This window comes from Cicer arietinum, chromosome 6 (genome assembly GCF_000331145.2).
Source record: "Cicer arietinum cultivar CDC Frontier isolate Library 1 chromosome 6, Cicar.CDCFrontier_v2.0, whole genome shotgun sequence".
Lineage (NCBI taxonomy): Eukaryota > Viridiplantae > Streptophyta > Magnoliopsida > Fabales > Fabaceae > Cicer > Cicer arietinum.
In genome coordinates, this window is record NC_021165.2 from 40,885,798 (window position 1) to 40,898,756 (window position 12,959).

The 12,959-nt window shown below is 29.7% G+C and overlaps 2 protein-coding genes and 1 pseudogene across 2 annotated transcripts; 1 reads left to right on the forward strand and 2 right to left on the reverse strand.

The window, feature by feature from the left end:
* The first annotated feature begins 3,960 nt into the window (after positions 1–3,960).
* LOC105852376 (cell division cycle 20.3, cofactor of APC complex-like) lies at positions 3,961–6,274 on the forward strand (annotated as a pseudogene).
* Positions 6,275–6,465: 191 nt separating this feature from the next.
* Positions 6,466–6,774, reverse strand: LOC101503233 (pectinesterase inhibitor-like). The gene has a single exon (XM_004506487.1). The coding sequence runs from the start codon at positions 6,772–6,774 to the stop codon at positions 6,466–6,468; it is 309 nt and encodes a 102-aa protein (XP_004506544.1).
* Positions 6,775–11,888: 5,114 nt separating this feature from the next.
* Positions 11,889–12,890, reverse strand: LOC101498199 (1-Cys peroxiredoxin-like). Its single transcript, XM_004506473.4, has 3 exons — positions 12,573–12,890; positions 12,238–12,381; positions 11,889–12,145 (listed from the first exon to the last, which is right to left on the reverse strand). The coding sequence occupies exons 1-3, from the start codon at positions 12,837–12,839 to the stop codon at positions 11,900–11,902; spliced, it is 657 nt and encodes a 218-aa protein (XP_004506530.1). The 5' UTR covers positions 12,840–12,890; the 3' UTR covers positions 11,889–11,899.
* Positions 12,891–12,959: the final 69 nt, after the last annotated feature.

The following is a 12,959-nucleotide window of genomic DNA, read 5'->3' on the forward strand; positions in this document are numbered from 1 at the left end:
TTGTATGAGATACCAATTTGGCCAAAGCCAATGGCACCAATATCCATACATTGCGATAGTCAATCCACACTATCCAAAGCATATAGTCAAGTATATAATGGAAAATCTAGACATATTGGTCTAAGACATAGCTATGTAAAGGATTTAATTTTAAATGGAGTAATATCCATAGTGTTTGTAAGAACTGAAAAGAATCTTGCAGATCCTTTGAAGAAAGGTCTAACAAGGGACATGGTGTTGAAGACATCATTGGGGATGGGGCTCAAGCCCATATCTAATTAATCATCAATGGTGGAAAATCAACTCACACTTGAGTAACATCAAGTCTTGAGTTCAATGATAAAAGTACACTATTAGAATGATTGCAAGTACTTGAATATAGATACATCCCAAAGGTTGAAAGTACTTGGACCATAAGTATAAAGTTGGAAGGTTGAGTTTTACTCTTAATAGACATATAGCATAAATTTGCTGAAATACATATTATGGGTGTATTTCTGATATAGTCTACCTATGTGAGGATGAAGTGAGGCCGCTTCGAAGAGTTAAAGGGCTTGACTCTTAAATTCTCATGAAAAGGGTACATGACACAAGGCCTTAACAAATGTGTCATCTTTATAATTCTTTCGATAGTACCGAGATTTAATGTGTAAGTTGTGCACACTTATTCTAATGAATAACTGGTTCAAAGCTTGTCTACCAATCTATTCGGGATAAGTGGAACCCATAGCTTACTAAGTAGTGGTTCAAATCGTAAGATACCATTATCTGAAACCATGATATTTCCAAAATTATGGGACTAAGTATATTTTGAAAATGGTGGGGGATTGTGAGATATTTCCAAAATATTGGGTAATATGTGTGTCTATAATTGGATGTAATTGGAATAAAGTTCATGTTGGTTTAGTGGTTGTGTTCAAAGTTTGTTAACACAAGTTTTTGTGTTCGAATCTCGCTGGATGTTCCTTTTTGGATAAATTCAGCTTTGAAAAGACGTGACTGTTCATTAAAAATGAAAAGGCATAGCAGTGGATCGAACCCATGTCTTACTCGCAAAATAGAGGCACCAATTTGCCACCAGACCATTGCAATGCTTTGGTTAATATCTGAACGGTAAATAGATATATCCTTTCGAAAACAGTGGCAGAAGAAGAATTGCAACTCTTTCCAAGTGACATTATTTTTCCTATAAATAGGGTCACTTTGGACAGAATGCAAACAACGAATTCAAGTATTTTCCATCCATTTTCTTTCACTCGTTCTCATATACTAAGTCCACTTATTCTTTTCTAATGCATGAGAAAAGAATAGGTAACATTATTTTGTAACGTACTATTGAAAGATAGTCTTGGTGTGATAGTGCAAATCATATCAAGTTTTCCAAAGTACCCTGAAGGGGATTCGCTGGTTATCTCATTTGCATCCGATTGGTGGGGGCGAATCGAACCTAAAGGCTAGTGTAACAACACGCTTTGTAATTTGCTACATATAATCTTCATCAACAACTTCACTATTAAAGTCTTGCAGCAATTGTCACCAACACAGATCCAACAAAATGGAGTTTAGAGGCTCTTCGTCAACGAGGTCAAAAGATTTTTGGGAATATTCCAAGAAGGATCAAACACTTGCAAGATCAACTAAATGAGTTACATATTAAGGTCAAAACAAAGGAAGTAATAGATAAAACTAAAAATTTGGAAAATCATTTGGACAATATGCTTGAACATGACAAAGGTTGGTGGAGTCAATGTGACAAGGCTAATTAGCTCTAAAATGGCGACAAAAATACGAAGTACTTTCATCATAAAACCTCTTTTAGAGAAAGAATATCCATAATTTCTTCAATGCTTGACCAGAATGGGAATATCACTTATGATATGGATCAAATTGGCAACATTTTAACTACAAATTTCCAAGATCTTTTCCACACTAGTCTTCTAACTAACATTGAAGAAGCAACCAATGTCGTACCAGGTAGGGTTACTCAAGACATGAATGATATGTTGGATCAATGATTTATGGAGGATGAAAATAAACAAATTGTCATGTCTATGAAACCAATTGTTGTGCCTGGCCCAGAGGGGGTTACCTGCCATATTCTATCAAAAAAAATTGGGGAACGATTAGTAAGGACGTCACTGCTCTTACCCTGAACAGTATGAACAGATACGAGGATATCTCTAGTATTAATTAGGGTTGTGCAAAAAATCCGGTTATGAAACTGAATATATATTCATTTTAAATATCCAGTTAAAATCATATGGTTATAATCTTGTTTATTTATGAACCGATTGGATACTCACTTATGTTTTATATTTGGATTTGGTTTTTATCTATTTTTAATCCACTCAACTCCCAAAAATCCTAAATTTCCAAAACTCTAAAACGATTCTGATTTTGTCATCACCCCACCGACCTTCCACCTTTCGGCAGCGTTTTTCGATAATTTATAACTAACTTCATTTAATCAATTACTTATTACTAGAGTTGTCAAAAAAAAAAAAAAAAAAAAAACCAAACTCTAAAGTCTCCTTTAATTTTTTTTTACTAAGCCTCTAATATTAAGCTAATTTTTTAAAAGTCCCGACTCATTATTTCATTATTTTTTGTGGGGTTAAGTGAGGGGCTCATATGCCTCCAATATTTTGTTAATTTTGATTTTGATTTTTTTTGAAAAATTTTTCAACTTTTTTTTCAAAAAATATCGGAAAAGAATAAAAATAAAAAACTTTTTTTTTCTCGAAAAACTTTTTTTGGTGAGAAAAAGTTTTAAAAAAATTTATCAATAAAATTGAATTTTTTTCTTCTCAAATTAAACAATTATAAATTATTCTTTATCAAAAAAAATTTATTGGAATATTTTAAGAAAAAAATTATTTCTCAAAAAAAAAAACCGATTTTAAAATTGAATTTTTCGACACCGGTTGCTTAATTAAAAACCAGTTATTTAACCATAACCAATTTTACAAGTGGTTTTATAACCAGTTTTAAACCAAATAATGGATTTAGTTATAAATTTAAATCCATATATTAGTTTTAAAATGGATATAGTTTGGTTTTTAAAAAAATCCAACCATGCACAACCCTAATATTAATAACACTTTTCTTTGCCTTATTCCTAAAATTAAATGTTCTACAAATCTATGTGATTTTCTTCCTATTATTTTAAGTAACGTGCTTTATAAAATTGTGGCTAAAACTTTGGCTAATAGGCTTAAAAAAATGATCTCGTCTATTGTGGGACCATTCCAAAGTGCTTTTGTCACTAACATGATTATAACAGATAATGGTATACTTGCCTTTGAGAACTTTCACTATATGAAGAATGACATAGTTGGTCTGAAATTAGATATGCCTAAAGTCTATGATAGACTAGAATGGAATTTTCTTAAAGGTATTATGCAAAGTATGGATTTCTCTAACAGGTGTTTGATCTTATTATGAATTGTATAGATTTCTCTAGTAAGTGTTTGACTCTTATTATGAATTGTGTGTTAAGTATCTCTTTTTCTATTTTACTTAATGATTCCCTTATTCCGTATCTTAGAGCTCAAAAGGGGTATTTGAAAAATAAATAATATAACAACTAGTTCTACCAATAACCTTTCAAGTCAAATTTGGAAGAAATTGGAGAGCATCACTACCCCTAAATATATTCATTTTATATGTCATGCTTCAAATATTAATAAAACTCACTGAACAAAAGGATTAACAAATACGAAAATATTAACATTTTTTCTTACAATAATTAATAATTTTCTTTTTAAAAACATGTGAAATCTACTAAAAAAAAGAGTCAACCATGCCTCAAATAGAAACGTCTGGAAATCAAGAAAACTGCATATATATTTACTTTGCGCCTTAGACTGGGAAAAAATAATTTTCTTCCAATACTCTCTTTCTTCTCACCATCATCAATTAGTGATAATTATTCGAAGGCATAAACAACAACAACACACGATGTGAAATCTTGATAAAGATTGGTACACTCCAAGAAGCTTTCTTAGTGCTCCAACCCAATATGATTTTCCAATAATTATACTACTACATATTCCTTCATTATTCTTATATTTTTCTTTTTCTTTCCTTATGTGCATGCTTATTTTTATATATATTTTTTTCTTTCTAGGGTGATCGGTTCATACCCAATAGAAGTTTAATTGATCTTGATCAAGCCCATAGTTTGCTCACTAACAGATCAACCAAAATATTCACAGCCAAAATTTCAATGTAATCTTTTTCGTTGATTCTTTCTTATAAAGTTTCTGATTTTTGTTGATCAAATTCTTAAGGGTTGTTTGTTACTTTACTTTTTCAAGATTAATCTGGTTTTAATCTTTTCTTTATTTATTTCAGTGTTGAAATTGTTCATTTTATTCTTTCTTATAAAGTTTTTGATTTTTCAATTTCAATACTTTCAAGAAAAGTAATTCTTGATCAAATTCTTGAGGATTTTTTGTTACTTTACTTTCTCAAGATTAATCTGATTTTAATCTTTTATTGTTTATTTGAATGTAGAAATCGTTTATTCTACAAAAAGTGGGGCTTTATAATGCTTTATTTAACATATTCTTCTTGTTATAATGACAGGGAGCGTATAGACAGAAATTGGATGAGCAGCTAACTTTGGATTCAGATGGGAGGCCGTTTCGGATGTTGGTTTTTAGGGGATGTCCAAAATCAAATAAAAACTCTATTCGTCATGTTGATGTTTTGCGACAACAAGACACTACAAAATTTAAAAATTAACCACAATCAACGTATCTGTCGAAAACTACTTCAGGTTTGGTTTTGATTTCATTTTAATCCATTTGTCAAATAAATTTATCTATGCAAAATGCACCTATTTGTTTTTTAGAGTGCCCTTGTTCAACTGCTAACATAGTTTCTTGCAAAGACCTTGAAATCCCAAATGTACTGACTTTTATTATATTAGAATACTGATTTTCTTTATGTGCACATGTTATCCTCTACTTAGTTTTTGTTTTCATGATTTGTAGAATTTCCCAACAGCTAGAATTGATTTAGTATTTTATTTTGTTGAGATAGTTTATGTTTATGTAGATAGGAACTTAGACATTCTCATATTATACGTAATAAATCATAGTTTGCCTAAATGTTGACATGCCTTTTGAATGGATCAATAAGATAAATCTTGTGTTGTAATCTAATTGGATTAATTGATTAATTGTGGTTGCAAAAGGAATCAAATGTATTAGATGCACCAGAAATCAGAAATGATTTCTACACAAACACAATGGATTGAGGGGAAAACAACACTCTAGTTGTTGCTTTAGACAAAGAAATATACTCGTGGAACTCTGTTACTGCTCATGTGTCTCGGTTGTTTAAATCCAATGACAATAATTATCTAACTAGTGTTTCTTGGTCAGAGGATTCAAAGTATTTGGCAACTGGATTTATGCACTCTAATCTTCATCTCTATGGTGTTGTCACTTCCAAGCTAGTAAATATGCATGCATCTCTCTCTATTCATCTGTTTGGTTTCACAATGGACTTATTCTTGCTTGGTTTCTGATTTTCAAATAAGAAAGCTAAAAGGTCATAGTGAAAGGAAAACAGCTCTAGCATGGAATGGAAATATTTTAACTTTTGGAAGCCATGACGAATCTATAATCAACCATGATGGTAACTAGCTTTAAATTTCTAAATGTTTTATTTATGAATACATTAAGTTATTGATAAAATAAAATATTGTGATAATAAAATAACATTTTGTTGTATTATGATGTTCTTGTGTGCAATTAGAGCAAAAAGTAACGTGACTTCCCAGGTAAAAGGACACAGAGAAACAATTTGCAGTTTAAAATGGTCGAAAATGGGAAATATGTTGGCAAGTGGTGGTACTAAAAATCTAGTCTATGTGTGGGAGTCAAATAAAATCAACTCATCAAAATTCTTGCATTGTTTTAAAGACCACAGTGCTTCTGTCAAAGCACTTGCTTGGTGCCCTTATGATTCATCTATGCTTGCTTCTGGAGGCGGCGTGGACGATAGATGTATTAAGCTATGGAATGTACAAAAGGGAACCAACATTTGAAACATAGATACCAAAGCTGATATTTCTGGATTAGAAAGGAATAGACATCACAAGGAGATATTAAGTGGCCATGGTTTTAGCCCAAATGCAGAACACAACCAACTTTGTTTGTGGGAATATCCATTTATGACTAAAGTCGAAACTTTGGGTATTCATACTTCGAGAGTCCTTCATCTATCTCAGGTGAATTTAGAGACGTTGATTGAGTTCTAATTAGTATATTTAACTACTAATTTCCTTATCACAAACAATGACAACAAGGGCAACATGAACACCCCTAATAGAAAGAAAAAAAAAGACACAAAAATAACACATATTCAATCAATATTTATTGTTTAAACTTTCAAAACATGAAATTTATAATTCATTGCAACATTATCAAAAAAAACACTAGGATTAATATTCTAATTCAACAAAAAGTTTGTCAAAATAAGAATAATTTGAGCAACTTGTGTGACAACACCAGCGTATTTTGGAAGTTCAGATGCATCTTGAAATGGTGGAGTACCTAGTGAATTGCCTGAAATACAATCATCAACATCAGACATGATAGTACTTGCACACATATTCACCCAATTGTAATCTCCGCTCTTTAAGAGTTGTTGGGTTTCGGAAACCTCACCAAGCGCTCCTTCGTTTGCTCCAAAATTCGACAAACAATTATTGTAATGAGTTTTTGTCTTGGGATCACTACTTTGTCCACTTAGTTTCATGATTAGGTTGATTGTGTTGGTTATGTCGGTACGAACAACATCAATAGTGTATTGTGTAAGACTGACGAGGTCTTCAGTTACGCCACCGGGTTTCGATTTGAGAAGATTTAAACAAAACAAAAAAAGGGGTATTTAGCTTTGTTGCAAATGGTTCCAATATATGCAACTTTGACTCCATATAAGGAAGTAACACATAAAAGAAACACAAGTGCAATAAGTGAGAAACGAGACATATTGTATTTGTTGGTTTTTTTGTTTTTCTTTCTCTTCTTCTCAATTCGCATCGAAACCTTCAAGAAGCAAAACTGATTTGCGCATTTCAGTGAAGTTGACTATGGAATGAGGTTGATCGTGGCGGTCTACTGTTGAGCCTTAAGTCAAGATTGTTAGACGTAGGAGGTATTCAAGTGGGGAATTCCTAGGTGACTTGGAGGTAGCACTCCAAATATCGAGAGCTACCATTCAACACACGTTTACCTCGATTGTCGCATATATGTGTCTCGGGTTGAATTAAGGGATCTATGAGGACAAAGCCAATTTAAATTTTCTGTCCACTTGTGTGGTGGCATAGTTTCAAACTTTTTAACTAAGTACTTTAGAGTTAGAATAGCACCAAAGAAAGAGGAGGAGTCTATAGTATAAGAGCATGTATAGCATTACTTGATTTGTGTTGACTGACTTGACGTTGTCGAATGCATCATTGTTTTACATTATTATTGTTAACTAGATTATGGTCCACACGTTGCGCGGATATTAATTAATTAATTTTATAAATTTTATAAGTAATATTTTATGTATTATAAATATAGTTATTTTATAATATTACTCTTTTGATTTGTAATAATTGAGTATGATTAGGAAAATTAAAATGAAGAAAAATCATGTTTATGATAATCATTTAATTTAATTTTTAAAATATTTTGCAAAAATTTGCATGATAACTTATTATATAGGATGATTGTTTGTCTCCTTGTACTTTGATTGTCAATTTATTTTTCAACATATAATGGTACTTGTATTTATTTGATGAAATAAAATATAAAATACAAACCAAAAAATAAGATGTAAAAAGTTAAAAACATGATTGATTATTTAATATTTTTTTATTTTAAATAATGTTAATGTTGAATTATATTGTAGAGTAGTCTAAATTTATTTGTTTTATTAGTATGATGTTTTAATTGCGAGCATGAGAAGTTGTTGTAAACACATTTTTTTATTGAATATATTTCATCAAGAGTTTGAAATTTATTTTATTAAACATTTACATATACTTTAAATATAATTTTAGGTATTTAAAAGTTTTAACTAATTGTTTGTGCAATTGAATTGTAGTTATGTTGATATGTACCAAAAATAAATTCTATTGAAAAATAATTTAATTTTATGCAATACTTAATTTTTTATTTATTTTTTAAAATTCAAATTATCATTATAATAAGAAAAATTAAAATAAAAAATAGCATTCAATTACAAATATATAATTTAATTGATGAAAGTTTAGTGTTAACATATTTTTTCAGAATACATGTATAGTAAAATTTTGTTCATTATCTTTTTTAATATATTCATGTATTATAATTTTAAATAAATTTGTGTATTTTAATAATTGGAAGCAATTTTTATAATAATTTTTAATATATTCGTATTTTATGATTATTTTTAATAAATTTGTGTATTTTCTGTCAAATAGAATATATATTTTTATTTTACAAAATGATAATATTATACAATTATTTAATTTATTTATTCACAAAATTCATTTGATATATTTGTTAATTTATTTATTCACAAAATCCATGTCCTTGAATGTATATAAAGTTTCATTATATATGCATTAATTTAGTTTTGATGTACTTAAATGTATTGAGAAATAAATTGAAAGTAATTGATTGACATAAATTGAAATTAAATGAATTGATAACGTAAAATATTATAAATATATTATAATGTTACTCATATAATTGATTGACATAAATTAAAAGTAATTATAAATGCATTATAATGTTATAAAAAAAATTATAAAAAATGCATAATAAGGTGACAACAAAATAGATTTGGGTTTGTTTTATGTATTAAATTTGATAATAATGTAGGTAAGATTTCACGATTTCGAATAGTTACTATGGAAGTACTGGAAGAACGTTGTCACTTTCTTTCGAGAGATACCTAATTTATACCAATTTATTATTGTTACCATGTTGAGATAATACAAATAATTTGATAAAGAACATTTATTACAATATTTATGAGTGATTTGGTGGTTTTTTCTGATAAATTTAATTAACAATTGAATTTTCAACGTATAAAATCATTACTCACCCTAAGTGGAATAATATAGTTGTACATGAAAGGAGGATTGATACTATAATACATTAATAAGTGTAATTGATAGTGTAAAATATTACTCATTATAAAAACAAATGAATTATAAAAATATTATAGAAAAATGTAATGAGTAATTGAATTTTCAACGAATGAAATCATTGAAATAATTGTGTACGAACGTTTTCGGAGAGTTACCGCAAAGACGTCGAAAAAGATGATTTCGAATCGAGATTCGGTGAGACGGTCGCCACTTTCTTTGGATGGAGTTGATCTTGACTGATTTATACCGATTTATTATCTTTACCATATTGAGATAATACAAAGAATTAGATAAAGAACATTTATGACGATATTTATGAGTGATTAAGTGGTTTTTTCATTGAATTTCATGAGTAATTGAATTTTTAATGTATAAAATCATTATTGACCCCTAAGTAAAATAATTATGCATGAAAGCAAGATTGATACTCATAAGTGTAATGATAGGGTAAAATATTACTTATAATAAAAAAGTGCATTATAGAAATATTATAGAAAAATGTAATGAGAATTGAATTAGTAATTGGATTTTCAAGATATGAAATCATTGAATAATTGTGTATGAACGTGAAATGAAGATTGATAACGTAAAATATTACTCATATAATAAAAATGCATATAATTTGATAATAATCAGTCAGATTTCAGGATTTCGAAAAGTTACCGTGGAAGGACGTAATTGTGTATGAAGGCGAAAGGAGGACTTGTAATGTAAAATATTACTCATATAATTGATTGACATAAATTGAAAGTAATAAGAAATGCATAATAAGGTTATAAAAAACTTTACAAAAAAAAATGCATAATAGGATGACAACAAAATAGATTTGTAGGTTTATTTTATGTATACAATTTGATAATAATCTAGGTAAGATTTCACGATTTCGAAGAGTTACCGCGGAGAGACGTCGAAGAAGATAATTTCAAATTATGAATCGGCAAGACTATCGAGGATGACAAAACAAAAACAAATAGCGGTTCTACGGTTCCAAATATCTTTGATGACCTTATTTCCATCAAATTCATGTTATAATTGAAACAACAAATTAAGGAAATCAGAATTTATGAGTGAATGAATAGCTAGCAGGTTTCAAAAAGATCAAGAATGCAACCAACTTGAGTTCACTCCTACACCCCTAGATAAGAAAATGTAAAATTAGCAAAATAAAATAAAATAATGTATCAATATATATAAAATAATAAATCTACATACAAAACCAGTTTTTAAACTTTCTTCTGATTTTTTTCCTTTATTCATCATCCATAATAAACCATGAAAAAATTCATAGTAAACTCAACGGAAAAACTACACCAATTTCTGAACTTGATTCAATCTTGGATTCATAATTATCCTTCTCACCTTCTTAGTATCAACAATCATCGGTCCTAAATCCATCCTTCAATTACCAATCGGCAATTTTGAAGAGCTACCGCGGAGCTCACCTTCTTAGTATCAACAATCATCAATCCTAATTGTATCCTTCAATTAAGATTATTCAAAAGAGTTAGGAATCAGGATTTTCATTTGTATATATTTTTATAGACCTGAGGCAATGTTTTCTAAGATTCATTGTGCGATTTTGCATGCTCTCCTCCCAAAATGCATAGAGACTTTCGAAGGCAGATCCGAGTTGGTCCGGGGAGAGAGGGGGGAGGATTGGGAGCAGAAGCATTAAAAAAATTAGAATACAGAAAAAGAAATTGTGGATGGAAGACAAAACAAAATTAGGGATTAAAGAGATTAAAGAAATTGTCGAAGGAAGAGGAGAAACAAAAGATATGATTAAAAAAATTAGAATGGAGAAAATGAAATTGTGGAAGAAAGACAAAAGAAAATTAGGAGTTTAGAAATTGAGTAGAGCAAACTCTCAAGACGTACACATCAGCTTTTTGACTGATGTGGGAAATATTTGCATATGTGGAGGAAATATGATGAGGTGACAACGGAGTCTGTTTTAAATATATATAATAGATTGTGATTTGATATGATACAGTGTTTAATTAATGTTTTATGTGTTCTTCTCAATTATTTTATACTATTACATGTTTTCGAAGTTCACCCCTCGTTGCTTGTGTTTGACGCTTGCAAGAGTGCAATTATTTCAGGTTATTGATTGGTGATTCATGCTCTGATATGTGATACTGGGTGGGAGTAATTTGTTGTGTTTTGTTGAGTTATTAACTAATTTTTGTTTTGTAAACTCTATCGATCAATTATGTTATATTCGATCTTTTATTTGGGGATAAAAATTAATTGTCTCTAAGTTTTGAACATGTTTTTATGTTAGAAATATTTGTTTAATAAACTTCAGCTATATTCGATGTTAAAAGATTTTTAATTAAGAATTTTTATGCAAATGTCTTGTGTAAGTATGAGTGTGACGTCCTAAGCCTTACATTTTAAAATAATTTTTTTTATACTCTATTTTGAAACTGTTGGAAATCTCTTCCAAAACTAGTGTATTTTACTTTTTATTTCAATTTAGGTTTAGGTTATCACACGAGTCGTAACACTCAAAATCTTATTATTATATTTTAGTAAATAATAATACATTATTATTATTATATGTGTATTTGATATAATTGATAATTTTATTCGTGTTTGTCTTAATAATTTATCTAAACTGTTAATAATATTAATATTTTGTTTGTTTTTTCTTTTAAAATCAAATAAAGATAGTAATAATAATAATTAAATAAAAGAAACTAAATCACCTTACTAGTAAACGGTACCCTTCCTTTTCAGATGGCACATACATCAAACATTGGTGAACCTAAGATATTCCTTTTTTGATGGTAGATTTGCAGTCTCAAAACCTTGAGGAAACATATCCTTGGCTTGTTCATTGGTGACATCAGGGGAAATGACAACAGGGTCCCCTGGCTTACAGTTAGCAGGAGGTGCAATTTTATGCTTAGATGCCTTCTGAAGTGACTCTACTACCCTCAGCACTTCATCCATGTTCCTCCCAGTTGTTGCAGGGTACAAAAAACTTAGCTTGATCTACAAGAAATAAATTAACTAACCCATTATTTATTAAAGAAGATAAAATACTATAAAATTAATAATTTAGGTAAAAGATTTTTGCTTTGCACCTTCTTATCTGGCCCAATTATATGAAGAGCCCTTGATGGTAGGTTCCCATTGGAATCTTTCTCATCAGGATCTACCATGTTGAGTTGCTTGATGATTTCTCTTTTGGGATCACTAATTATTGGATAGTTCACCTTTGCCCCTGGCTGTAATTACACATTTTTTTACATTACATTTTATTGATACACCATATTTACAAACATTCACTCACATAATTTTGATAACTTTTCCATCAAGTCACTTTCAACCAAAGTCAATTTTAAAAAATAATTCAGTAAAAATAAATTTACACAATTAGAAACATAAATATAATTTTAGTGTGCAAGTAATGACTCACAGTGTGGGCTTCAATGTCTTTGATCCACTCCTTGTGTGATTCCAAGTCATCACAAGACAAACCTACTAGCAAAACTCCTCTTTTATAAAATTCAGAAGCATACTGAGCCATTTTACCAAGTTCCGTGGTACAAACTGGGGTGAAATCACCTGGATGAGAGAAGAGAATGGTCCATGTATCAGAACAGAATTGATGGAGTTTGATCTTGCCTTGAGTTGTATCAACTTGAAGATCAGGAATAGTGTCTCCAATAGTAAGGCCAGGCATTTTTTATGCAAAAGTATTGAATTTGAGAATGATTTTGAAACCGGTGTTACAGAATGAGTGCTTATAAAGAGAGAGCAGTTGTTTGCATGAACAGAACGTGGCAAGTTAGTGGGTGTGATT